Source organism: Abramis brama, assembly GCF_963993115.1.
Source record: "Abramis brama genome assembly, chromosome: 15".
NCBI classification, from domain to species: domain Eukaryota; kingdom Metazoa; phylum Chordata; class Actinopteri; order Cypriniformes; family Leuciscidae; genus Abramis; species Abramis brama.
Genome location: NC_139977.1, coordinates 30,682,883 through 30,709,300, shown reverse-complemented (window position 1 = coordinate 30,709,300; position 26,418 = coordinate 30,682,883). Strand labels below are relative to the sequence as shown.

Below are 26,418 nucleotides of genomic sequence, written 5' to 3'. Positions count from 1 at the left end.
TAAAAGCAGATTTTTTCTTGTTTGTCTCCCTTTTCCTGTCTTTTTCCAGGGCTTGGAGGAGTACTGCACTTTGATTGACAGTTCGTCATCTTTCCGAGCGTACAGAGCAGCTCTAGCCGAAGTGGAGCCTCCATGTATCCCCTACCTGTGAGTTTGTGTTTGAAACAAAACTTAGTTAGAAAATGAACTGAAATGAAATAAAGCAAATGAATCATTTGATGCTCATTAAAGTCTTCCCTCAAGAACGCTCATCAAAGCATTGTCTGGCAAAATCTGCCCGTTTTACAACTTTTGAGAGTTAGAAAAGCAGTTTATGAGGTTCATGACATTAAATTTTGACCTGCATAGTAAAAAATGTAGTATTTTTATATACACTATTATAGAATGTATTAATTAATATGTTGAATTGGCTTTTATTCTTATATTTTCAGTTTTCAATTTAAAATTTTTGTACTTTTGTGCTTTTGTCATTTTTTTATATTTCTTATTTAGCTTTCATCTATTTTTATTTCAGTTAATTTGTTATTCAGTTAATTTTATTTCAACCTATTTATTTCTGTTAGTTTCTGAGGGAACATTTCTGATTTTTGTTTGTTTAAGTATATGTTTTCTATTTAATATTTATTCTTAAAACTTGATTTCAATTACCAAAAATATTTTTGTATAGTTTTAGTTTTGTAGTTAACAATTGTCTATGCATCTGCTAAATTCAACAAAAATGTATTATTATTAGATAATTTCATTGCTGGAACTAAAATGATATTTCAAGCAAATAAAAAAAAGTAATATTTAAATGCAAAAATATGCAAAACTCTATTATTCTGGGTGTAGTAGTGTAGTAGGTAATGTAGTAGTTTTGCTAATAATGTTTTTTTTGTTCCCTGACAGGGGTTTGATCCTACAGGACCTGACGTTTGTTCACCTCGGAAACCCGGATTTTATTGAGGGTAAAGTGAATTTCTCCAAGCGCTGGCAGCAGTTCAACATTCTGGACAGCATGAGACGCTTCCAGCAAGTGTGAGTAAAGCGCTGGCCCGAGAGCTGACGTCTGATTACACCTGATCCACACTGTCTGGCCTGGACTCTAACAGACTTACAATAAAACAATGAGCCATTAAAGGCTGTGGTCAAATCAAACATCGCTCATTTGGTCACATTTTTATGGAAGCCCATTTGTGCCAAAATTAATTAGCTCACCCTCAATTTGTCCCAAACCTGAATGAGTTTCTTCTTCTGAACACAAAAGAAGATATTTTGAAGAATGTTGGAAACCAGACAGTTGATGAACCACATTGACTTCCATAGTAGGAAGAAAATACAATAGAAGTCAATGGGTTTCCATCAACTGTCTGATTACCAACATTCTTCAAAACATCTTCTTTTGAGTTTGATAGTTTGATAACTGATAAGATAGCAAGTCATTGAGATAAGCTGAAATTTGACAGTCGAAATTACAACAACAACAAAAACAGATATAAGAAGTATCTCATAATTTTGGCTTGTCATAATTGTTATTTTTTATCATCATTCGACTTGCCATGATAATAACTGTCATTATGAGATTAAAAATTATGACAAAAAACAATTGACAGTCATGATTATGACATAAAAATTGCTGAATCAGTTGGCACTCATAATTATGATATAAAAAGTTGAAATTGTAAGATAATAAAAAAACATAATTTTGACATAAAAAGTATCATAATTTCAATTTGTCATGATTATAACCAAGTCATTATGACAAAATTATGACAAAAAACAATTATGACAGTCATAATTATGATATAACTTAATAAAATTAGGATATAAATTAGGACATTAAAGTTATAATTATGTATATAAGTTAAACTGTTTTTGATTTGTAAAATTTTTATAAGGTTTATATTAATGCTATATTATTGTAGTATACATTTCATATATCAGTTGCCGATTTCACCAGTAACTGATTAAAAAATTAGTTCAATTATTCATTTTTATCTCAACTGTCTTTGTAGACACTACGAACTGAAGCGTAACGAAGACATCGTCTCGTTCTTCAACGACTTCAGCGATCACCTGGCGGAGGAGGCGTTGTGGGAACTCTCGCTCAAGATCAAACCACGAAACATCTCGCGGCGCAGGACAGAGCGCGAGGAGAAGACCTAGAGCCTCAGAGACAATATATACGGTGAGACCTGAACCTCCTGCAGAACCTTGGGAACCCACGCTACAGTTCTGGGCTGAACCGAGACACGCAAGCTCCAGTTTGCACCGATAAACATTGGCAGACATTGGCAGTATTTTCCCCGATTGTTGACTTTAAAATTCACGAGGGGAATCCTAATTCAGTATCAACATACAAATATACAGATACGCACGCTCAAGAGGACCCGAATGCTGTGATATAAAGCAACTTTTTTATGTTTATGTGTGGGTTTACAGAAAGACACACTCTAAGAGGGCTTGGTTCATTTGATATTAATACACTGTGCCTGATGGAGTGAGTTCATGTTTGTTTGTCCCGTTCGGACGTAACGTTTGGCCTTCCAAAGGTCAGTCACCTGATGATTCGCCCGCTGGGTCACCGTTCGGACCACATGATTGGGAAACGGGCAGACGTGTGCAATCTTATAACCGTATATAAGGAATATTCACTGATCTGTTCAAATTAATGTTTTGACGGACACGGTGAGTAATGTATAAGTGGAATATATTAATTTGAAAATTACAGAACGAACTGGACGTTTGGACTCATTTTTCACGTCATCTTGCTATATTATTTTGTGTGTGACCATGTGCAAGTTTATTATAACCGTTTACGCTGACAGCCCATCGAATCCCACGAGAACGTGTGTGTTTTCACCTTAAAACAATTTGCATTGACATTATTTTCATGACAGTTTCTTTTCATGTACATTTCTTCCTCTTACCAATTTTCAATAGCTTGCACAATGCGAAATGCCCCCCCAAAAATAAAAAAATGAGTGCATTTATAAGGTACAAACAAAATGGTAGTATTTGTACTTATGGTAATTTAATTTTAAAGGGAAAATTGGTCACATTCATCAAACACACGCAGAACAAATTTAAAAAATGCAAGTTGTTCGTAAAGCCTTTTATGCAATTTTTTCAGAAGTTTATGCAAGTTTATTCATTACATAAGTAGTTGCATTCAGTTCAATACATGTTTTATAAACACATCAGAACAAAAAAATCATTTGTTCTGCTCATGCTTCATGAATGATGCTTATGGGAAAAGGCTTGATATTCATGAAAATAGTGTCAAAATGCAAAAAACTACCCTAATGGTCCCAAAAATAGGCTTTTTTTTTCTTTTTTCAAAGTTAATTTATCATTTTTTGTCTTTTGATTATTGTCAAAGAGTGACCCGAACATAACTATGATGTCACAGAGAGGGGCGGGGCTCCGTTTGACGCCGCCGTGCATGTGGATGATTTTGATTCTTTTGGGATGTGTATTATATTATGTTCTGTATAAATGTACATGTACAGTTGTGATGTATAATCTCCTATCATGTAGAGGGCAGTTACGAGGAAATATATTTTCAAACCAAATGAGTCGTGCACTAAAATAACTAACATTATGAGGCAAAAAACACAAGGACTGAATATGCTGTGATCTCTGGGCATCAGAGAGTGTGTGAGTGCGAGTGTGAGTGTGTGCGCGCGCGCATGTGGTTTTTTTTTTACAGAATGTTGTTATTCGCTTACGGGAGAAAGGAAGCTAAAAAGGCTTTCTTCAGTGTGTATTGTGTGGCGTCTTGAGATGTTGACGTTTACTGACTCCTGGGAATTTTTTTTCCTGTTACACCTTTAATATCCTGTATATTCAACCACCAATAAAACTGCTCTCTTTGTATTGTGTTTGTATTTTTCCAACACTACATTTAACACGCGTTTACAACTACAAAAATTGCCACACCATTCCCATGTTTAATGGTTATACCATGATATTTTGTTAAATAGACCACTGTTCAGAAGGGGTCAGTAAGTTTTTTTTATTTATTTTATTTATTTTATTAATACTGTTATTCAGCAAAGATGCATTAAATTGTTCAAAAGTGACAGGAAAAACGTGTAATATTACAAAACATTTCTATTTCAAATAAATGCTGTTCTTTTGAACAAAGAACCCTGGAAAAATATGCATATTAGATGTGACTCTTAAGACTGGAGTAATGATGCTAAAAATTCAGCTTTTATTTTACAATATAATCAAATATTTAAAAAAAATTATTGTAATATTTCACAATATTACAGTATTTTTGATCAAATAAATGCAGCCTTTGTGAGCAGAAGAGACTTCTTTCAAATATTTTTAAAGGGGTGGTTGATTATGATTTCACTTTTCTAGCTTTAGTTAGTGTGTATTGTTGCTGTTTGAGCATAAACAACATCTGCAAAGTTACAACGCTCAAAGTTCAAAGCAAAGGGAGATATTTGCTTTTAAAGAAATAGTTTTTTAAGGACTACAACAAATGGCTGGTAGGGACTACACAAGCTTCTTCACAGGTTAGTGACATCACTAACCCTCGAATTTACATAAACCCCGCCCCCTGAACGCGATTTATAGATTATCAAGACAGAATATGCTAATCAATGATTAGAAGATAACTACACATAAGCTACATAAATTCATCAACTAACCATTCAGAAACGTCCTGTTGCTTCTACATGTTGTCACTTCTTGAGTCTCTCCATCATTGTCTGACTTCGATTTGAACATAAAAGACTAAAAGTTTTTGAAATTTTCAGTGCATGTGTGTGTGAGGTAAAAGGACACAAGCTGTTGAAGCTCCGCCCCGTGTCGGGAGCAGCAGCTCATTTGCATTTAAAGGAACAGACATAAAAACGGTGCGTTTTTGCTCACCCTCAAAAAGTGACAATTTTAACATGTTATATAAAATATCTGTGGGGTATTTTGAGCTAAAACTTCACATACACACTCTGGGGACATCAAAGACTACATCTTGTGAAAATGGCATTATACCACCCCTTTAAAAGAATCTTACTGACCCCCAACTTTTGAATGCTAGTGTATCTTGAAGTAAATATCACGGTCAACGAATATGTTAATCATTCAGTATCACGTCACTACCATGGTAATACCTTGTTGAAATATCTTGCATGTAAATTAACATTAAAATCAATTCAGTACCATGGTATAGCCATGATACATTACCTTCATTTGTATAGCGCTTTTCATAGTATTATTAAAAAAGCGCTATACAAATAAACATGAAAAAGTGAGGGGTTTTTTGTCATCATTTCTTACACTTTTTTTTTTTTATCAGACAAAATTAAATGTACAAACAATGAGATGTGAAGTCACAAGCATGTTCTCTTTAATACTTGAAAAAAGGTTTGTACAAGAAATGCAAAACTATTTTTAAAATATTCACATTTCGGAATTAATTTCAGACAAGAGTAACATAAATTACACAGTGAAACATTCAAAATAAAGAGACACATCAGTGATAGTGAGATTAATATTTTAAATACTAAACAATCACTATAATTCACTAGTATTTTACTAGTATATTCAGAAGTATTTTACTTCATCCATTTTGTCTTATCCTGACCAAACAGGAGTTTATGATCTAGATAAGGCAAGAATATCAAACACTGAAACTGTTTAAAATGCCGTTATACTCTAGATAATAATAATGAAACAAGTTGACTTTTTTTATTCTGCAGGTGTGACTGAAAATCTCATGTTTTATAGTGAAATTACATCCCAATGAGACGATTCAGGCAGTGAAAACATCAGTGTTTGCTGATGTACCGTTGTCGTTACCCTGCTACGGGTAGTTTATCACACGTATCGTTTCAGTACAGATTACTGTGATTAGTATGTAAATTATGACAGATAATGTAGAACATTAACTCTTTTTACATATACAGAACAGTTCCTCTTTCAGGTCAAAGGTCACGCTGAGGGTCAGGTGACTCAGATAAGCAGCAGAAGGCATTCGTAAACCTGACAGAGATCGTGTGTTGGAAGCATGCTGAAAACTCAAGCCTTCAGGTTTTCTGATCGTTTGTGTGTTAGTGTGGTCGTGTGCTGGGCTCCAGTAGGGGGCGTTTTACGGGAAGATTCCCGCCTCCGCTGGATATCTCACTGTGTTCGGCCACGCCCCTCTTTAGACTCCGCCCATGGGCGTGTCCATTGACAGAACCCCTCTGCCATTTGCAGATGTCACCGTTTAGGATGTCCTGAATATGCTGAACAATCAGGTTTATTGCCACTGAAGATTTAAAAGAGAAGCAACAGGTTTGAAAAGCAAGGCTTAGTTTCATATAGGCAGGAATATTATGGCTCATATTTACCCATGTTATCAACTCCACGAGGTATTATGACATCTGCATATTTCTTGGTCTGAGTTGGAGAGAGATTTCAGATGTCATGAATGCTTTAAATACCAAATGTTATTTCAGCTTTAGTGTGTGTGTGTACTTGTACAACTATCTTTGTGAGGACCAGTTTGAGTTTTAGACCATTGGAGTGAGGACAAAGAGAGTAAAGTGAGGACATTTTGGCCGGTCCTCACTTTCTGAGAGCCTTTAAAGGCCTGTTTGAGGGTCAAGACTTGGTTTTAGGGATAAGGTTATAATGAGGTTTAGGGTCAGGGTTCGGGTTAGGCGCTTAGTTGTGATGGGTAAGGTTAGGGTAAGCGCCTAGAGATTGCATTGTGTCAATGAAAGTCCTCATAAAGATAGATGTACAAGAATGTGTGTGTGTGTATGTGTGTGTGTGTGAGTGTGAGGGTGTGTTCTCACCGGAAGGCAGAACTCTTCAAAGGCCGGTTTAACAAACGTGGTGTACTGTGAGAGAATCTGTTCCAGATCTCGACCTCTCCTCATGTCACGCAGAACTAAACACACAATATTATACAGACACTGTTATAACAGGCAACATACATCTATGCTAATTATTCTAATATTTCATATTTAGGTTACACATTATTTTACGATGGCCTTGTTACAGTGTAAATATACAATTAAGTACAGAGTAATATTAATTAACTACATGTACTTACTATAAGGTTAGGGTTAGTTGCATGTAATTATGCATAATTTGTAGTTATTACTATAGAAACTACATGTAACACGTGTAACACAGACACTGTAGAATAAAGTGTTACCAAAATGTACATAAATTCAAATAAAAATTATAAAAGTAAGCTAAAAACAGTTTCTGAAAATTAAATAAATTATTTAAAACAAATATGGACTATCATTTAAAAGTTTGGGGTCAGTAAGATTTTTTTATTTATTATTAAACTAAACAGCAAGGACATAATAAATTGATCAAAAGTAACAGTAAAGACATTTACTGTATAAAAATAGTTCTACTTCAATGCTGTTTAAGTTTAAAGTTCAAATAAAGTTCTTTTGAACTTTCAAAAAATGCATTACGGTTTCTACAAAAATATGAAGCAGCACAACTATTTTCAACTGATAATAATCAGAAATGATTCTTGAGCAGCAAATCATCAGAATGATTTCTGAAGGATCATGTGACACTGAAGACTGGAGTAATGATGCTGAAAATTCAGCTTTGATCACAGGAATAAATTACATTTTAATATATATTCACATAGAAAACAGTTTACAATATTTCACAATATTACTGATTTTATTTTGTTCAAATAAATGCAGCCTTGGTGAGCAACAAAAAAAAAAACATTACAAAATCTAACAAACCCCAAATTTCTGAACAATAGTGTACATAATCATTTTCTAATTCGTACATTTAAAGTTCCTCTATTAGGTTTTGCCTATTTTAAAGTCTAAGTTCTTATTTTAGAGTTTATTTTTTTTAACTCTTGAAGTTACTCTTGAACAAAACTGTAAAATACAACTTTGAAATGTGTCTATGAAATAAAAACAAAACTGGAAATAGCAAAGCCTGAACTTAACAATAACTTTTTTTTATGTTAGTAAATATTACATTTAGTGCTGTCAAATTGATAAATCGCATAAAATGTGTGTTTATATAATGTGTGTTATAAAGTATTTATGATATATATATATATATATATATATATATATATATATATATATATATATATATATATATATATATATATATACACACACACACACATATATATAAATATATCAATATATACACACGTTAACAAAAAAACGTATGTTAAATGCGATTAATCATGATTAATTGATTTGACAGCACTTATTACCTTATATAAACTTCTAAATAATATATAAAGACATTGTCTCTAGACTTGGTGTGCTTATGTGTGCATTACCTCTGCGAGACAGGCGTACATCTGAGTCCGTGTCCACAAACAGTTTCATGTGGAACATGTCTCTGACTTCCTGTGTGTAAAACACCAGAATCCCCTCGAACAGCACCACATCAGCGGGATACACACATATCTTCTCTGGCAGCCTACACACAGTCATTAAACACTCCGTTATCAGACAGACAATCACAAACTGTCATGAGACTGTCTCAGCATGTGTCATTGGTTGACGTGTCATTATGAGTAAAAAGTATGTGTGTGTGGCCTGGTAAACCCAACATTATGGGGACAAAATGTCCTCACAAAGATGGCAATATCTTAAATCCTTGTCCTTGTGGAGACATTTTGGTCCCTATGAGGAAAACAGCTTTAAAATCAGACTAAGTTATGTTTTTTAAAAATGCAGAAAGTTTTGTGTGATGGGTAGGGTTAGTGTAAGGGGAAAGAGTATGAGTTGTACAGTATAAAAACCATTACGTCCCCATTAAACATGAAAACACAACGTGTGTTTGTGTGTGTGTGTTCTTGCCTGGAATGGGTGACGAAGTCATATGTTGGAACCTCCACCACCTTCCCTTCAACTATATCCTTCAACGTCTGACACATGAACTCCGTATCAAATGCCTCTGAGAGAGAGAGAGTGAAAACATCATAGTGCATTGAAAACCGACCCACATGTCGCTCCAACCTTGTTTTGCTGACATAAAAGGACAATATCAAACAACATGAGGGTGAGTAAATGACGACAGCCTTTTAATTCATGGCTGAATTATTTCTCATCCTTTTTTACCTGGATGGTCAAAGTTGTACTGGCCTTTCAAAGCTTTGGCCTTCTGTTCTGGAGTGAGAATCCGGTAGAAACTGTCCTGGCTGACGATAGTGACCTTCCTCTGGTGGTGATCCACCTTGTTCTGACCCAAAAGCTCCATGATTTTGGCACACACCGTGGACTAGCAAGAGAAAAATAGCAGTTAATGACCTGGACTGACAGTCTACTGCACATTTTGTAATTGCATCAGCCTGGATATCATTACAGACACAAGACACCAGATTTTAAGATTACGGGCCTTTTGTCATTGCCTATAATTACTTGCTGCATACTGTTTTCTTGTGCATTTTACATATTATGGTTTAAATTGCATGCATTCCACCTAAATGCAAATGAAATGCAATTTATATATAATAATTTACAATAATTTATATTATTAACATGTTGACTGTGGCTAACCTACGGGACAACATGTAAGTTATAGGTTTGCATGCATTAAAACGCCAAAGCCAGCAGTGTGCATCAGTTTCCATCATGCATGCAGTGTCTCGTACCTTTCCACTGGCTGTTCCTCCGCTCACCCCGATCAGGAAAGGACGGTGGCGCGGCCGCTCGCTCTCACACAACAGTCCGGCTGGATTCATGCTGGTACAGTAAGAAAAACTTCAAGTAATCCGTTCTGGATATGATCGGTCATCAGCTGGAGGCTTCCCGGGGGGGTGTGTGCTCAATTACCGCCTGGTTTCACTCTCAGCAAAGGCCGATAAAAAGTACTCCAATATTACTGTACTAGTTAGCAACTGTTAAAGTGAACATGACATTTCTCTTCCACCACGAGGCGCTCAGCGACTCAGAAAGACATGTCCGCATTGAGGCTCATTCAAATCTCATGATGATTTTTTGTCTTACTGGAGACATTTGGAGTTTAGAAAGTATCATCTTGTGAATGCCTGAGATTGATTCCTGACATAAAAGTGGAAACGGCACCATCAGTCTATGTAATAATGTTGTTTAAAGCAGCCTTGTTTAGTCACCGCAAACTGTGATTGGTCCGTTCTAGTCCAGCGCTGAGAAAAGTAACAGGTGTCATGTGACCACTCTACCTTTGCACCGCTCGAGCGCAATCTGGACAATAATCTACTGAGTTGTGTAAAGATATTGAGACATTTTAATAGATGATGAAGTGAAAGACTGCACAGAATTAAAAGTAGAACAGTTATTTTATCCTGGCCAATAAGAGCAGACCGCTAAGCCCCGACCATTGTCGCATCCCTGCTTCTCTGTTGAATGCCATTCTACCTCCTCTTTCTGTTTTTATGGTTTCGCTTCTGGACGTTGCTGCGTCATGCTGCGCGCGCAAACCTCATAAAACTTGTAAACAAAGTCATCACCTATTGCAAATTGTGTTAAAACCTGGTTAAAACAAGTTCTTCTGATGTATTAGCTAGAAATTTGTTTATGGGGACTCTTTGAAAATACTCTTTTTATATTCATTTTATAGTTATTTTATTACTATTCCTTGCAGAATTTTACTAAATGTACGTTTTCACAGAAAATATATATTTTTCACCCAAAAATGACAATTTTGTCATCATTTACTCACCCTCATGTTGTTCCAAACCTGTATGAGTTTCTTTCTTTTGCTGAACACAACAGAAGATATTTTAAAAGATGGTAACCAAACAGTTGATGGACCCCATTGACTTTCATAGTAGGAAAAAATCAAACAAACAAAAATACTAGGAAAGTTAATGGATGCCGTCCACTGTCTGCTTACCAACATTCTTTAAAATGTCTTCTTTTGTGTTCAACAGAAGAAAGAAACTCATACCGGTTTGAAACTACTTAAGGGTGATGATGACAAAATTTCATTTTTGGGTGAACTATCTCTTTAAGAAAGTTTCTTCAGTGATGTAATACGTATAATCAGTTTTGGGTGTAATGAATTACTTGGTAAAGTATTGTAATTTAATTACAGTCACTTCTGATGTAATTGCATTAAATACTGTAGACTAATTCCATATAAAACAATAGTGTATTTGAAATAAAAAAAATTATGTTAAAATGTATGTTTTCAACGTAACTTTCTCCCTTTACACACTCTGGTCAGTTCAAGAATAATTTATGCAATTGTATATTGTTTATTTGAAAGAACTAAAGTGCCGTATCATGACTATCCTTGTATTGTTCAACTGTTCAAGGTTGATATGGGATTTTAGAAAGTAATTAGAAAGTAGTAATAGAGAAGTAATCGAATTACAGTCTAATTACACTGTAATTAGTAGTTAGTAACTTAACTAACACTGCTTATAATATGCTTTAGTTTATTTCAGAATTTCCAACCCTTAGTTTTGTCTGTAACTGTTGTTTTTTGTTGCAAAATAAACAAAACAACAAAAGCCTTGCAAAACCAGTATTTCTTTAGCTGTATTCATGTTTACCAGTCAAAGGTCGCTGATACAGTGAAGATATCAAAGGATGTTGCAGTGAAAATATTGCAGTGAACACAAGGTGGAGCCAACACTTAAAAAAACTCCAAAGTGATGAGATGATTGTTTTTCAGTGCTTTAATAAGAAGAATATAAAAACTATAACGACGATATGATACAATGAACAGCTCTTGGTAATTGCTAGACCTGAACTGGTAGTTTTAGACAGTCAATATTAATGTCAATCATGTTTTGTCCGAGCCGTCGCTCAGATGTGGTGGTTTCTGTTCATCTGGATTATTTCTTGACGCCTCCTTTACTGATTCCTCTGCAAAGATTTCCAGGGCCTCGGTCCCTTGAACTCTTCGGACTGATTCTCCTTTAGCAGCCAGGATCTCCTCAATGTTTCTATGGCAAATACAGAACATGCAACATTTAACTTCCCAATAAAGATTTTGGCATAATGCTTTAGAGCAGGGGTTTTCTAGGGGAAAGGTTTAGAGAAAAACTGTAAAAAAAATTATATTTAAATATAAATCTATAAATCTAGCAGTCGAGTTACAGTACTATAGTGAGTAGAAAAAATTTTATGTAATAGAAATTAATTAAAAAATTGTCACAACATAAACTGGGTCTTTATAAATGGAAAATAGCTGCTTTTTATTTTGTAGGATGGATCCTCACACGAGGATGAACATATTTAAGGGTTAGTGGCATCAAGGCCTGGTTTCACAGACATGGTTTAGATTAAGCCAGGATTAGACCTTAGTTCAATTAGGACATTTAATTAACTTTTATAAACATGCCTTAAAAAAACACAACAGTACTGGTGTGCATCTTGAGACAAAACAATGGCACTTACATATTTTAAGATCTATCAGTGCAAGATGCGTTCAGTTACTACAGTTCAAACATGCATTTTAGTCTCGGACTAGGTTTAAGCCTTGTCTGTGAAACCGGGGGCAAAGCCCTGCTTTAAAGAACACAGTCAAGTAACAGCTTTGCCTTGCACAGCCTTATTTTCTTTATTTCAGTTTTTAACATTTCAACTTTTGCGCGGATCAATCGTCCATGCACATGAACAAACACACACACCTTTTCCCCTCCAGGTCAGAGAACCAGTTCAGATTATCAGCGATGACGTGATGGTTGTTGCATCCAGGACACGTTACTATGACGACGCCCTTGTGATAGGCTATCTTGGATATTTTCTTCATGGAGCGAGTGGAGCACACCTAAAGATACAAAACAGGAAAGTACATGACTGAGTTGAGCAATACTACCTAACTAGGCGAATCAAAAGTTCGCCAGTCACACACAAGTAACTTACAGAAGAAGTATATGATCGTACTTTGCAGGTGTACACCAGTTGATAGTGCGTTGACTGCACTTGCCCAATGGCTTCAGTCCTGCACTCCGAGGTTGTGAAGCTCCTGCAGGAACTCAATCTGACTCCATTCTGTGACCCCAGTAAAGAATTAGTGAAGTGTAAGGAGGTGTTTGGGGCTCCTTTCTGTGCCTCCTCATATTTGCCTCTCGCAGGACAGTATGTTTTGGGCACAGACAGACTTCCCGCACCACGTGATCTGGTTATTCTCGGTCTGAATAAAAAGAAAAATAATCTAGAGCTCATTATCTAAACGTTACCAGACTATATGTTCTTCTTAAACACAGGCGATATCTCTAATGAGGCTGAAATGTCATATCTGCTCAAACCGAGTTGAATCACTCGTCGCTTGCCGATGACGACAGAGACGCAACCAACGTGACGTCTAAACGAAGCCCCGCCCATCATGTTTATTTACCAATGTGGATTGCATCGAATAGTAAGGGTCATTTACTTACTTATTCAGAATTTTAAGGGCATTTTTAATTTTATATATCTGTCAAGGAGTATAGAATGGTAATCAATGCCATTTCCTCAGAACTTATGAAATTGCTTGGAAATAATTTTATTGAAAAGCCAAACCTATAGATTAACTGAAAGGTATAAATTCAAAAGGCAGAAAATGTAAAAATAATGATCATAGAACAATTTGCCAAATTTCCACTGTTCCTTTAGCCATTGGATTTTGGAGAAGTTGTAAATTGGAAAGAGACCTTTAAAATCTCCAAACACTTTATCACCAATATTTTTCGTGTATGTGTTAAAAATAGTACTAACACTTAATTACAACTCAAATAAATGTACGTTTTATTTTTATGATAATATTGGTGACTTCAAAATTTGGTATATTGTGAATTTACTCATTATATATCCACAAATGTAAATTGGGAGGGAAAAAACTAATTTTACTTATTTTAAAAGAGGTCACTGCTTGTATATATTAAAAGAAACAAGAAATAACGAAGCAAAAAAAAAAAAAATGTAAATGATTTTAAAGCCTTCTATAAATCTATTCTTTTAATAATTTTTAACTCTTTGTACTTATTTATAGACGTGTGAATTTACTACTGCTTTCTCTTGTCTTATTTTTATTATATATATCATAATATTCGATTTTATATAATTGATGTTATTGCCCTTGTATGTTTATTGTTCAAAAGATTGCAATAAAAAAGAAAAAGAAATGAAATATTTTCGATAAATAGCTACATTATACATGTTACTGGGAGAAGCTTGAATATGCCAAACTTTGCTCACAGTGGTGAAAGTGTGACTGATAGCCTGCTCACATCATGAGTCTTTAAAGTAAAATTTGTTATAGTCCTGCTGCTGCAAATAAATCTGATGATAAACAAATCTGATGATAACGATGGTGAAATGGTCTTGAAATAATCTTGTAAAGACATATTTTAGGTGAATGTAATTGTAATTATCATGTTATTATCATTTTATTACTAGCCTATTTGATTCATCCAACTGGTAAACAGTGGTAAACATTCCGCGGGTAAATGTTGTAACATCTGCTTCCATTTTGCCTTTGATGAGGAGAACTTTATGATGTCATAGGAACGTCATGTTTCCGTTATTCAACAGTTGTGACTTTTCTTGCCTTCCCGCGCGCCTGTGTCTTGCGACAGTTTCTTCGGTTACAGTTAACGGGCAAACGACCTTCATCTCACAAGGATCGTCTGCACCGTCCGCTCCACCCTGCGTCAAAGTCACGCCCGCGTGTGCGGTATCTGCGCAGCACCAGTGAACGCGCCCGCTCGCGCCGCAGTTCAAATCCTACTATGGCGAAGATCTGGCTCATGAATATTAATCGACTTATGTTGACGTCACGTTCTTTTTGTGTCCGTCACGCAACGTAATTAAATATGCACGATCACAGTTTTCATACCTTATTTATGTTATTAATGTTGGAAAAGGTCTCTACAAAAATTCAGAAAGAAGAAAAAAAAATATTTAAAAACAGTCAAAAAACATTTAGCTAAACAGTAAGCTATCTTTACTTCAAATTATATTTGATCATTAAAGAAGAGGACCATACATTTTAGACACAACATTAAATCATTCTCTTTTTAAAAATCGCTTGTAAAATTATGTAAAACTATGTAAAGGAAATATATCAGGTTAACAACAATACCTTAGATTTGTAAAATTGGAAAGATCAGAAACACAGTTCTATAGAATCATATAAGATTATATTTAACTATATAGATTTTATATAAATAATAAATACTATATATGAATATGTTATAAATAAGATATGTAAAATATGTATTTTTATATTAGGCTATATATAAAATGATATAAAACTCACTCAACATAAATATCATAGGTTAGCAAAACTATCTAAGATGCCTATCAATAATTCTTATATAAATAATAAATGCTATAAATAAAGTAAATAAAATATATATTATTTTATATATATATTATAAATAAGATGTAATTTCACAATGGCAATCGGAATCATAATTCATGAATCAGAGATTTTGAAATAATACTATCTAATTTAACAACTTCGCAGCGCTTTTGGCTCTGTTTGCTCTGTACCCTTTTGTCATGCAAATTAGGCTCTGTTAAATTGAGAATTGATTCGTCAATCCACAGTCAGTCTAGGCCCGCGGAGTTTCTCTCAGCCAATCAGGATTGGCCTAGCGGGTCAACGTAAAGTTACGTCATTAATATTCATGAGCCGAGCCTTCGCTGTAGTAGGATTTGAATCAGACGCATCCCGGGAGGTCCAGCTGACGCGTATTCCTGGGCGTGGCTTAGCCGCGTTCCTCAACTCTTTCCTCGGGCTGCGGAGTGTGTGAGGTTGCCGCTGTGGATCGTGGACCGGAGGAAAGACATGTATCAGTTATGCGCCACAGGAGCCAGAGATCCACTCAGTAACGAGGCCGGTGAGTTGCGCCGGATGTGTGTGTGTGTTTCTCAGAGGGTTAAGTGTGTGTTCAGGATGTGTTTGACAACACAAAAGGCTTTTAGGAGACCAACAAGACAAGCTTTAATTTTCCACCCACGGAAAACCATTAAACTGCAGGCCAAGGACTGTGTGCGCGCTTAACTTTGTGCGTCTTGAGTTAGTCTATAAATTAATGAATTATTGTGTGTCTGTGCTTGTGGTTTTTCACTGTCCACTGCGTGTTTGCTGTGCTTGGATCTGGATCTGATCTTATTAATATAACATCTCATGTAATTGAATATGGCCCATTTCAAACTGGGGTCTGCATGGGAGTCCATGCAAAAAAGTTCAAAGAAAAACAGTGTAAAATAAATAAATAGGGCTTTTATAAAAAAAAGAGATTAAACTAACTGAATAAAATTGATTAAAATAAATAAAATTGTTAAAAATATATATAAATAATAAAAAATAAATTATTAAATTACTTTAATTACTTTAATTAAAACAGAACAGTACCATAGTAAGTAGAAAAAAAATAATGCAATGTAACAGAAACTAAATGTTTTCAAAATAAAAGTACACATTTTCACAGTATAAATTGGGTCTTTATACATACACACACACACACACATATATATATATACGTGTGTATATATATATATATATATATATATATATATATATATGAAGAGTTCAGATGCAAAAGCCTCCAAGTGCCATCTGAAATTTTCTTCTAGAATGATCATTTTTATCAAGCTCGTATATTTAAGTTCAGTAATTTCACTTAAATTACAATTAATAAGTAATTTGCATTGCCATTTAAGTGAAATTGCTGAACTTAAATATATGAGCTTGATAAAAATGATCATTCTAGAAGAAAATTTCAGATGGCACTTAGAGGCTTTTGCATCTGAACACTTCATATATATATATATATATATATATATATATATATATATATATATATATATATATATATTTATATTTATTATTATTATTATTATTATTATTATTATTATTATATATATATATATATATATATATATATATATATATATATATATATTTTTTTTTTTTTTTTGGGGATGGGATGGGGTCCCTTGCATGAGAATGATCATGTATGGCATATAACAGATTGGAAAAAACCCTGCCTTTAGATTACATCCTGATATTGATTATACAGCCACTCAGACCAATTAGGGCTAGAGATAAAAATACAAGTGTTTTTCTCCACTTACTGTAGTAATAGAATGATTTGGGACACTCCTTGCTGGGTGTGTTGTGGGTTAGTGGTTAAAAATGTAGGCTAGTAACCTGTTGGCCACAGGTTTAAACCTCAGAATAGGTGTACCGCCATTATGCAACTGAGAGGGTCTGTTCTTCACACAAAGCTGCCATATCACTTCAGAAAATAGCACAGATGTGGACTATTTTAACATAATTTGCATTCATTATGTAGTTTATTTTGCCCCATAACATGGATGAGGGTTAAATCCTGAGGCTGAGGCGAGATGTATGCGTGTTTTGAACAAGTGCAGGCCTGATGTTTTTCCTCAACGTGTGTGAAGATGTCTTTGTTAGCTGGAGCAGGCCGAACGTGTTCCAGGAAGCAGGGTTGATTTGAGCAGGACACACCCGTAATTGACTGCAGTGTGGGGTGTAAAACCCAAAGCCTGCATGTCTGTGGGACGCCACACACAAGACCCATGACCACATTAACTCACCAAATGCCCTTTCCTAGCATCTGTGAAAGGGTCGAATGCATCAGAACAACAGAGTGAATGCACAAATACAAACTGATGTCTGATTGTGAATGATTTGTTCTTTTGACTCAGATCTTTTGCTTAATTGGTGTATTCCAGTTCTTAAAATGATTAATTCACAAATCAGATTGATCCTGTTCTCGAGGTCTCAGTGACTTTGGCTATATCAATTTTATATTAATAAAATATATAAATGTTTTTTTTTATATATATAATTTTATTAAAAATGATAAAATACAATTTTATATACATAGATAAAATTTAAATATATGTTTTCAGAACATGATCTGCATTTTCATGGGTTTAAATAAGATTTTTTGTTATAAGAGACATTAAAGGTGAACTAAGTAACTTTTTTTACCTTAACTGAACAGCTTCGGAGTCATTGGAATGGTTATATTACTTATTTCGGGTTGAATGGTGGTCGTTTCGCACCCCCCTGGTGCCCGTGAGCGGAAAATCCGCACTTGCAACTTTGAGCCGGCGGGCCGCCGGCCGCTGCGTCAGGAAGTCTCGCGTGATATCAGGTCTCGCGATGTAAACAATTGCTTTACGGCCAAAAGAAATCTGCTAAAATGCTGTCATTATTGCGCTCCCTCACGCTGTTCGAACCCGAATGAAGAAGACGTTTTAAAGAATGTCCCATCTGCTTTGATGTCGTTGATCTATAGCCTCTGGTGTCTGAGAATCACCAACGAGTTTTTACAACAGTGTTGTCAAATATCTATTCCGAAGCTGTGGGGGGAGCTCTAGAGAGAAACCTAGAATACAGCAAAAAGCGAGAATACAGCGAAGAAATCCCGAAGCTACTGAGTGCTGCTTTAAAAACAACTTTGTGCTTCAAAACCCCTCCTTTCCTACTAAAACAAAAAAATGTAATTGATTTTCAAAAGTCAATGAATTGAATTCTGAATGTAACTTTTTTGACAAGCCCAAACATGTCAACAAACATGTGTTTCTGAGTAACGTGTAATTTATTTAAGCCACAAAAATAAACTTAATTCCGTAAAATAAGTATAAAAAAACATTTTGAATGTTTCCAGCACGTCTGATAATTAATTACCCCAAAAATCAAACATGGTTTACTTCTCACACACGTTGTCACGTCCGTCAAACACTCAGGCTGGCTGACGGATGGAATATTAGAACTAAAAACGTGCTTTTTGTGAGGAACAGAACAGACCATTTAGGTCATTACTCACTGAAAATCTCCAGATCTGCTCTTGCTCTCTTTGGCATGTTTGTGGGAGAAATAGTCATGATTCTTCTCAAAATCATTCTTTTGATTCTGATCTTTTCAGTGAATTGCTTTATTCCAGCTCTCAAAACCACTCTAAATGATTAATTGACAAATTAGATTAATCGGGTTCCTGAGTTCTCAGTGACTCTGTAATGCCTTGTCCTACAGACTCCCTTTACTGTAAATGCATTTGTTTTGTTTTTTACAAACCAAGTTCAAATTGTTATCTGTGGTAATTTCAATCTACAGAAAGCTTTTTATTTCACTTTCCATTGCTGAAAGTGTGGTTTTATACCAAAGTGCACGTTTAATTGCTTTGAGTGGTTAGAACTCCATCATTAGCACTGGAAGTCAGTCTTTCTGGCATGGTAGTGTTAATTAGTGGCGAGAAATAGCAAGCATTTATTTCAGGATCATTGTGAGTGAAGCCATAGGATTTCAGCACGACAATGTGACACGTTAAAGGGGTGATGAACTGAGAAATCAAATTTTCCTTGAGTTTTGACATATAGGAGGTCGTTATTGTTACAAACTGCTCAGAGACACAAAGTAGGAGATCCAAATGCAGCTTTATTGGCTGGGGCAATCCAGAGGCGTAATCCAAAGTACAGGCTAGGGTCATACACAGGCAGGTAGTCAAAACAAAGAAACAAACAAAACAAACAAAACAGGCAGGGACCAGAGGCAAGAGAGTAATCCAGGGACCAGAGGCAAGAGAGTAATCCAGGGAACAGGGCAAAAATATCAAAAACCAAGAAACAAGAAAACCAGGGAAACGCTCAGAAATGCAGTGTAACACTTAACAAGACTTCGCGGTGAGTGAATGAATGAACAAGGTATATAGACAGACTAACAGGATGAGACAGGTGAATGCAATCAGTGAATGAGGTACAGGTGAATGTGATCAGTGATAAGTGATGATGAGTCCGGGCAGTGAGTTATGGGAAATGTAGTTAGTGAGTGAATATGATAGTCTGATGTGGACTGCCCTCTGGTGGCTCACAAGGGCAGCTTCAGCTGGTGATCGTTACATAGCCCCCCCTTTAAGGAGCGGATTCCAGACGCTCCTAAAAGTGTCCAGGAGGGAGGTGGAGCGGAGGCGGACCCGGGGGCGGGACGGAGGGCCAGGCCCGTGCAGCGGAAGGGGACCTGAAGACTCCGGCAGGGCGGAAGGCCAGGGCGGAGCAGGCTGTGCTGGCGACCAGGGCGGAGCAGGCTGTGCAGGCGTCCAGGGCGGAGCAGGCTGTGCAGGCGGCCAGGGCGGAGCAGGCTGTGCAGGCGGCCAGGGCGGAGCAGGCTGTGCAGGCGGCCAGGGCGGAGCAGGCTGTGCAGGCGGCCAGGGCGGAGCAGGCTGTGCAGGCGGCCAGGGCGGAGACGACCCTTCAAGCGGATCCAACGGTTCAGGAACATGAACGGGCTCAAGAACAGGAACGGGCTCAGGGGATGCGGTGGCCATCTTGTCCGAAGACACAGGCTTGGAGTCGGCCATCTTGTCCGAAGACACAGGCGTGGAGTCGGCCATCTTGTCCGAAGACACAGGCGTGGAGTCGGCCATCTTGTCCGAAGACACAGGCGTGGAGTCGGCCATCTTGTCCGAAGACACAGGCGTGGAGTCGGCCATCTTGTCCGAAGACACAGGCGTGGAGTCGGCCATCTTGTCCGAAGACACAGGCGTGGAGTCGGCCCTCTTGTCCGAGGACACAGGCGCAGAAAGAGGAAGAGGAACAGATTCAGGCTCAGGATCAGATTCAGGCTCAGGAACAATTTCAGTCTCGGCAGGACGAGACTCTGGACGGGCAGACGTGACCTGAAGCTCTGGCTCTGGTTCGGCAGGACTGACGTGAAGCTCTGGCTCTGGCTCGGCAGGACTGACGTGAAGCTCTGGCTCTGGCTCGGCAGGACTGACGTGAAGCTCTGGCTCTGGCTCGGCAGGACTGACGTGAAGCTCTGGCTCTGGCTCGGCAGGACTGACGTGAAGCTCTGGCTCTGGCTCGGCAGGACTGACGTGAAGCTCTGGCTCTGGCTCGGCAGGACTGACGTGAAGCTCTGGCTCTGGCTCGGCAGGACTGACGTGAAGCTCTGGCTCTGGCTCGGCAGGACTGACGTGAAGCTCTGGCTCTGGCTCGGCAGGACTGACGTGAAGCTCTGGCTCTGGCTCGGCAGGACTGACGTGAAGCTCTGGCTCTGGCTCGGCAGGACTGACGTGAAGCTCTGGCTCTGGCTCGGCAGGACTGACGTGAAGCTCTGGCTCTGGCTCGGCAGGACTGACGAGAACAGTCTCTGGCTGGGCAGACGTGACGTGAACAGTCTCTGGCTGGGCAGACGTGACGTGAACAGTCTCTGGCTGGGCAGACGTGACGTGAACAGTCTCTGGCTGGGCAGACGTGACGTGAACAGTCTCTGGCTGGGCAGACGTGACGTGAACAGTCTCTGGCTGGGCAGACGTGACGTGAACCGTCTCTGGCTGGGCAGACGTGACGTGAACCGTCTCTGGCTGGGCAGACGTGACGTGAACCGTCTCTGGCTGGGCAGACGTGACGTGAACAGTCTCTGGATCGGCAGAAGCGACGTGAACGGTCTCTGGATCAGCAGAAGCGACGTGAACGGTCTCTGGATCAGCAGAAGCGACGTGAAGTGCGGGCTCAACCTCGCCCACTATGAAGGGAGACCCACAAAATAGCAAAACAAAATCTATATATTGAACCAGAGTCCATCTGGGGTCAGTCTCAGGCAAATAAAAACTCACGTCCTGATCCAGTCCCATCCAAAAGCAATCCTTGAGTTCCCCGTCGTCCAGCGGGGCCAGGTGGCAACAAGCCACAAACTCACCCACATAGTCTTCTATGGGGCGACCATCCTGGAAGATGGAGCAGAGTCTAGTTACTGGGTCCATGTTGTCCTTGCTGCTGGATCTGGGTATGGCGAAGTCTTCTGTTACAAACTGCTCAGAGACACAAAGTAGGAGATCCAAATGCAGCTTTATTGGCTGGGGCAATCCAGAGGCGTAATCCAAAGTACAGGCTAGGGTCATACACAGGCAGGTAGTCAAAACAAAGAAACAAACAAAACAAACAAAACAGGCAGGGACCAGAGGCAAGAGAGTAATCCAGGGACCAGAGGCAAGAGAGTAATCCAGGGAACAGGGCAAAAATATCAAAAACCAAGAAACAAGAAAACCAGGGAAACGCTCAGAAATGCAGTGTAACACTTAACAAGACTTCGCGGTGAGTGAATGAATGAACAAGGTATATAGACAGACTAACAGGATGAGACAGGTGAATGCAATCAGTGAATGAGGTACAGGTGAATGTGATCAGTGATAAGTGATGATGAGTCCGGGCAGTGAGTTATGGGAAATGTAGTTAGTGAGTGAATATGATAGTCTGATGTGGACTGCCCTCTGGTGGCTCACAAGGGCAGCTTCAGCTGGTGATCGTTACAGTTATACTATAAGAATATCCTGTAAGTTTAAGAACTGAAAACATCCTTGTTAGTCCAATAAAAGCTTTTACTGACACCAGGCACAGCGAACGACAGGTTTTTCAAAGTGGGGATCTATGACGTCAAAGGGTATCAAACCCCGCCTCCGCAGAAGATCAACGCCTACTTCAACACTGCCTGTTTAGCCCCGCCCACCGATTCACGCATTACATGAAACTCATTATAATATGCAAAACTGTTATCCAATCATAGCAGTGGGCATTTACTTTCAAGTCTTCAATGCGGCACGCCCATAAAAACCGAACGTTTCTGGAGCTAGGCTCAATACCAGGGTAGAAAATAGCCTAATAATATATATTCATTTTGATGTTTTTGAATGTAAAAACCAAGCGAACGTTATAAGTTGACCTCAGACAACAATATAAACATTTTAAAAAGCCAGTTCATGACCCCTTTAAAACCTCATTTCTCTCTGTATCTCAGTGTGTTGTTCAGCTCTTTTGTTGACAGGACAGAGTGTGATGATGGTTATGGAGATGATGCACTAGTCTAGTGTGTGTTTGGGTGATGTCCTTCTTTAATACCAGCCGTTTGCAGCAGATGGGGACAGTATGCCCTTGGGGAAACTAAACAGAGTGAGTTGAACAACAGACCCTTTGTGTGGGTGTGTGTGTGTGTTTGCGAGACGCACCTGGATTTCACGGGACTCGGGACAAAATGTTGTGCGGAAGAAGAGTTTGTTTCATGTGTTCACTCACAGGCTTTGAAAGCATGTAATAAGAGGCAGTCGTGGCCTGATGGTTAGAGAGTCAGACTGGTAACCCGAAGGTTGCGGGTTCGATTTTCAATACCGGCAGGAATCGACTGAGGTGCCCTTGAGAAAGTCACCTAACACCGATTCGCTCCCCGGTCGTCTCAGTCAAATGTGTGTTTTCACTTCGCACTAAAATGCAGAGGGTTTACCATATGCATGGGTTACCATACTTGGCCTGCACATGACACAAATAAGTTAAAACAGGTCAGAGACAGTCATGAGCTATTGTCAATAATATGATGTCAATAACATGAAAGCGTCAGAATAGTTGTAGAGAGCTCCAAGTATTGATGGTCTATAATGTGCTGTGCGTTTTTTTTTTTTTCTTCTTCAAAATAAATAAATATATAAATATCCATTAATGTGAGCATAGAAATATGCTAATTGGAAATTGGACACAGCAAACCCAACATTGGGAGAAAGAAAACAAACCTATTTCTTTCTGCCTTCATTTTTTTTCTTGTTAACTTGGTAGTTCCAAATGCGATTATTGATGGTGATTAATCTAACCAGCAACTATAAAAATAACACTCAACTTTTTAAAGGGGTGGTATAATGCCCTTTTCACAAGATGTAAAATAAGTCTTTGATGTGTGTATGTGAAGTTTTAGCTCAAAATACCCCACAGATATTTTTATATAAATGCAAATGAGCTGCTGCTCCCGGCACAGGGGGCGGAGCTTCAACAGCTTGCACTCACACAGACATGTACTGAAAATTTCAAAAACTTTTAGCCTTTTATGTTCAAACCAGATTCAGACAATGATGGAGAGACTCAAGAAGAAGTGACAACACGTAGAAGCAACAGGACGTTTCTGAATGGTTAGTTGGTGAATTTATGTAGCTTATGTGTAGTTATCTTCTAGTCATTGATTAGCATATTCTGTCTTGATAATCTATAAATCGTGTTCAGGGGGCGGGGTTTATGTAAATTTTAGGGTTGGTGATGTCACTAACCCGTGAGGAAGCTCGTGTAGTCTCTACCAGCCGTTTGTTGTAGTCCTTAAAAAGCAATTTCTTTAAAACCAAATATCTCCCTTTGCTTTGAACTTTGAGCGTTGTAACTTTGTAGATGTTGTTCATGATCAAACAGCAACATTACACACTAACTAAAGTTAGAAAAGTGAAATCATAATCAACCACTCCTTGAAGTTAAATCAACTAATTCGCTCCAGTTGATCCAACTTAAAAACTTAACAGGTAGTATTTTGAACTTATTGTCAAGGTAATTATAGAATGTTTAGCATTTAGCAACGCAAGCAGATACAAGCCTTGTTTTTCATCTCCATGTTTGATTTTCAAAGAAAACTTCATGACATAAACACTCTAGTTTTAAGAGGCAAACATTTTGTTGTGGAACAATAAACAGTTATTTTACATTTAGTGATCAAGATGTTCCATTAGAAGGTTTTTGCAATATAGCGATTTTTGCAGTTCCACTAGAAGACAATCTGTCATATTCTGATCTAGATGTCTCACAGTGAATTATATCATATTGAATCAACCATATCTTGTCCTGTATTTATCGTAGCAACTCGGGAGAGCACAGAAGTCTGCACATAAATCTAACGGTCTGTTATTATGACATAATGTTCAGATTCAGAGAAGAAGGAACAAACACAGTTTCACTCTTAGTAGCTTGTTCTTGCTTTCCTGCTGCTGTTGTGCTTTTTTTCAGCTAGATGACATTGCTTTCTAGAGGTTATGAGAGAAGTCAATACTGCTAACTTTGTGAAAGTATTTATAACGTTAATTTACATTATGAGGGAAAGAACTGAGGTATTCTGAAGTATCACCCTCATTACTATGATGAGGAATGGGGTGTTTAGTGTGAAAGCCTGAATGGCTGAGGAAAATGTCGCGAATAATTACATTCAAAGAAAGAGGCTTTTATCTCAAGCAAGCACACGTTAAATGGGGAGAGAGTGTGTGTGTGTGTGTGTGTGTGTGTACACTTGCATGGCATTGTCAAAGATTATTGTGATGGAACAGACGTTTCATGAACTAGTGCTGGTCTAGACTGGATCAGTAGACGGTGTGAGCCGGACGGAGACACACACACTTACACATGGCCTTGTGTTAAAACAACACGTCTCCAATCTCTCCTAAAGGAAAGAAGCTCACACACACACACACACACACACCCACACACACACACACGGCATCTTCTGTCTACTTTCTGAAGGATATGAGGAAATTGTCTGTTTAAAAGACGCTTTTGAAATACTTGAAGTTTAGTAAAGTTTGTTAAGAACAAAGAGGTGGTGTGTATTTGTGTGTGTGTACAAAGGTTTGTGTTTGTTAATTGTTAATAGACTTTCAACTGAGACCCATGGGACACATTTTGTTTTTCAAAGGAATATTTCACCAAAAAAATTTATTCCCTCATTATTTACATAATTTGAATTGTGTTGAACTCATGGATAGGAAAACTAGCAGCAAATTACATTAGTAAAATTCTTAAATATAGTGCACAAATATAGTCTACTTTTACACTTCTGCCATTTTATGAGCTTGACAACTCCAGTAAGCTGTAACCTTCATTATACAGGAAAGAAATGGGGAATAAAGATAATAATAGGGTCATTTGGGTCTGTAAATATGGAGAGAATTGTAATTTTGGGTGAATTATTTATTCGTTTAAGTTATTGTCTTTTATGTGATTTATTTCTGTTGTTCGGGTGTTTGTATTACCAAATGAAGGATTTTATCCTACAAGTGTTATATTCTTCTTCAGTGCATATTATTTAGTGTGTCAATCTTTTTCTACATGACTGTAACAAGCAACTATGGTGTTTGTGGGTTATTTATCTATTGAGCATGTGAATGATGTGTGAATGGTTGGTTGTAGAGTGTAAGTATGTGTTTTTATCTTTGTGTGAATAGTGTGTGAATATTCAGACTGTGTGTTTGGGAGATAAGGAGGCGTTAATGTAAATAGGGTGTTGTGAGTAGTTGCCAAGAAGGAATTGCTGTAGGGTTTTTAGTTTTAGCACAATTGTAGCATACTCTCTAAAAAATAATTCAGTGGCTTAGTAAATATCACAGTAATAATTAACTTTATTAACTTAATAAAATCTCTGAATATCATTTACTTGATGGTTTGAGTTGAACATACCAAAATAATTGAAACAGAAACTAACTTTTAGTAATTTAAACTAAAAATCCAACAGTTGATGTTGTCTAAAATTAGTCATATTTAAGTTTTTTTCCACTAAAAGCATTTAGTATTTGAATAACCAATTATTTATTTAAAATACACTTAATATATTTGTGAAATTTCTGTCAAAATATTTGAGAATTAAACTGATCTGTTTCAAGAACCACAAATATTACTTAAAGGTGCCCTTGCATGGATTATTTTATTATTTTAGAATGTTTCCTGGGGTGCCCTTATA

The 26,418-nt window shown here is 37.5% G+C and overlaps 4 protein-coding genes across 16 annotated transcripts in view; 2 read left to right on the top strand and 2 right to left on the bottom strand.

The window, feature by feature from the left end:
• rapgef1b (Rap guanine nucleotide exchange factor (GEF) 1b) overlaps window positions 1-3,857 on the top strand; it is a 46,295-nt gene extending 42,438 nt beyond the window's left edge. For 10 of the 12 annotated variants that reach the window (XM_084136759.1, XM_084136753.1, XM_084136758.1 and 7 more), the window contains 3 exons: window positions 50-147; window positions 889-1,017; window positions 1,995-3,856. In XM_084136759.1, the coding sequence (XP_083992885.1) occupies window positions 50-147; window positions 889-1,017; window positions 1,995-2,145 (378 nt within the window). In that variant the 3' untranslated portion in view covers window positions 2,146-3,856. Of the gene's footprint in view, window positions 1-49; window positions 148-888; window positions 1,018-1,994 lie in introns of all 12 variants that reach the window. The other 2 variants (XM_084136755.1, XM_084136754.1) reach the window with 1 other exon arrangement.
• A 1,465-nt stretch (window positions 3,858-5,322) lies between these two features.
• On the bottom strand, window positions 5,323-10,215 carry uck1 (uridine-cytidine kinase 1). The gene is made up of 7 exons (XM_084136748.1): window positions 9,593-10,215; window positions 9,060-9,219; window positions 8,799-8,895; window positions 8,273-8,415; window positions 6,780-6,874; window positions 6,330-6,378; window positions 5,323-6,247 (listed from the first exon to the last, which is right to left on the bottom strand). Exons 1-7 carry the CDS (start codon window positions 9,680-9,682, stop codon window positions 6,048-6,050), a joined length of 834 nt encoding a protein of 277 aa, XP_083992874.1. The 5' UTR covers window positions 9,683-10,215; the 3' UTR covers window positions 5,323-6,047.
• Window positions 10,216-11,582: 1,367 nt separating this feature from the next.
• dnlz (DNL-type zinc finger) lies at window positions 11,583-13,227 on the bottom strand. 2 transcript variants are annotated; one of them, XM_084136750.1, is made up of 3 exons: window positions 12,798-13,227; window positions 12,563-12,702; window positions 11,583-11,875 (listed from the first exon to the last, which is right to left on the bottom strand). In XM_084136750.1, exons 1-3 carry the CDS (start codon window positions 13,098-13,100, stop codon window positions 11,713-11,715), a joined length of 606 nt encoding a protein of 201 aa, XP_083992876.1. In that variant the 5' UTR covers window positions 13,101-13,227; the 3' UTR covers window positions 11,583-11,712. The 2 variants fall into 2 exon arrangements, with proteins under 2 accessions (XP_083992876.1, XP_083992877.1); XM_084136751.1 differs by having other exon boundaries at window positions 12,819-13,227.
• A 2,395-nt stretch (window positions 13,228-15,622) lies between these two features.
• The window catches only part of lrrc8aa (leucine rich repeat containing 8 VRAC subunit Aa), a 34,634-nt gene continuing 23,838 nt past the window's right edge, over window positions 15,623-26,418 (top strand). Inside the window, exon 1 of the mRNA XM_084137216.1 lies at window positions 15,623-15,760. The gene's annotated coding sequence lies outside the window, so the exon portion shown is untranslated. The remainder of the gene's footprint in view (window positions 15,761-26,418) is intronic.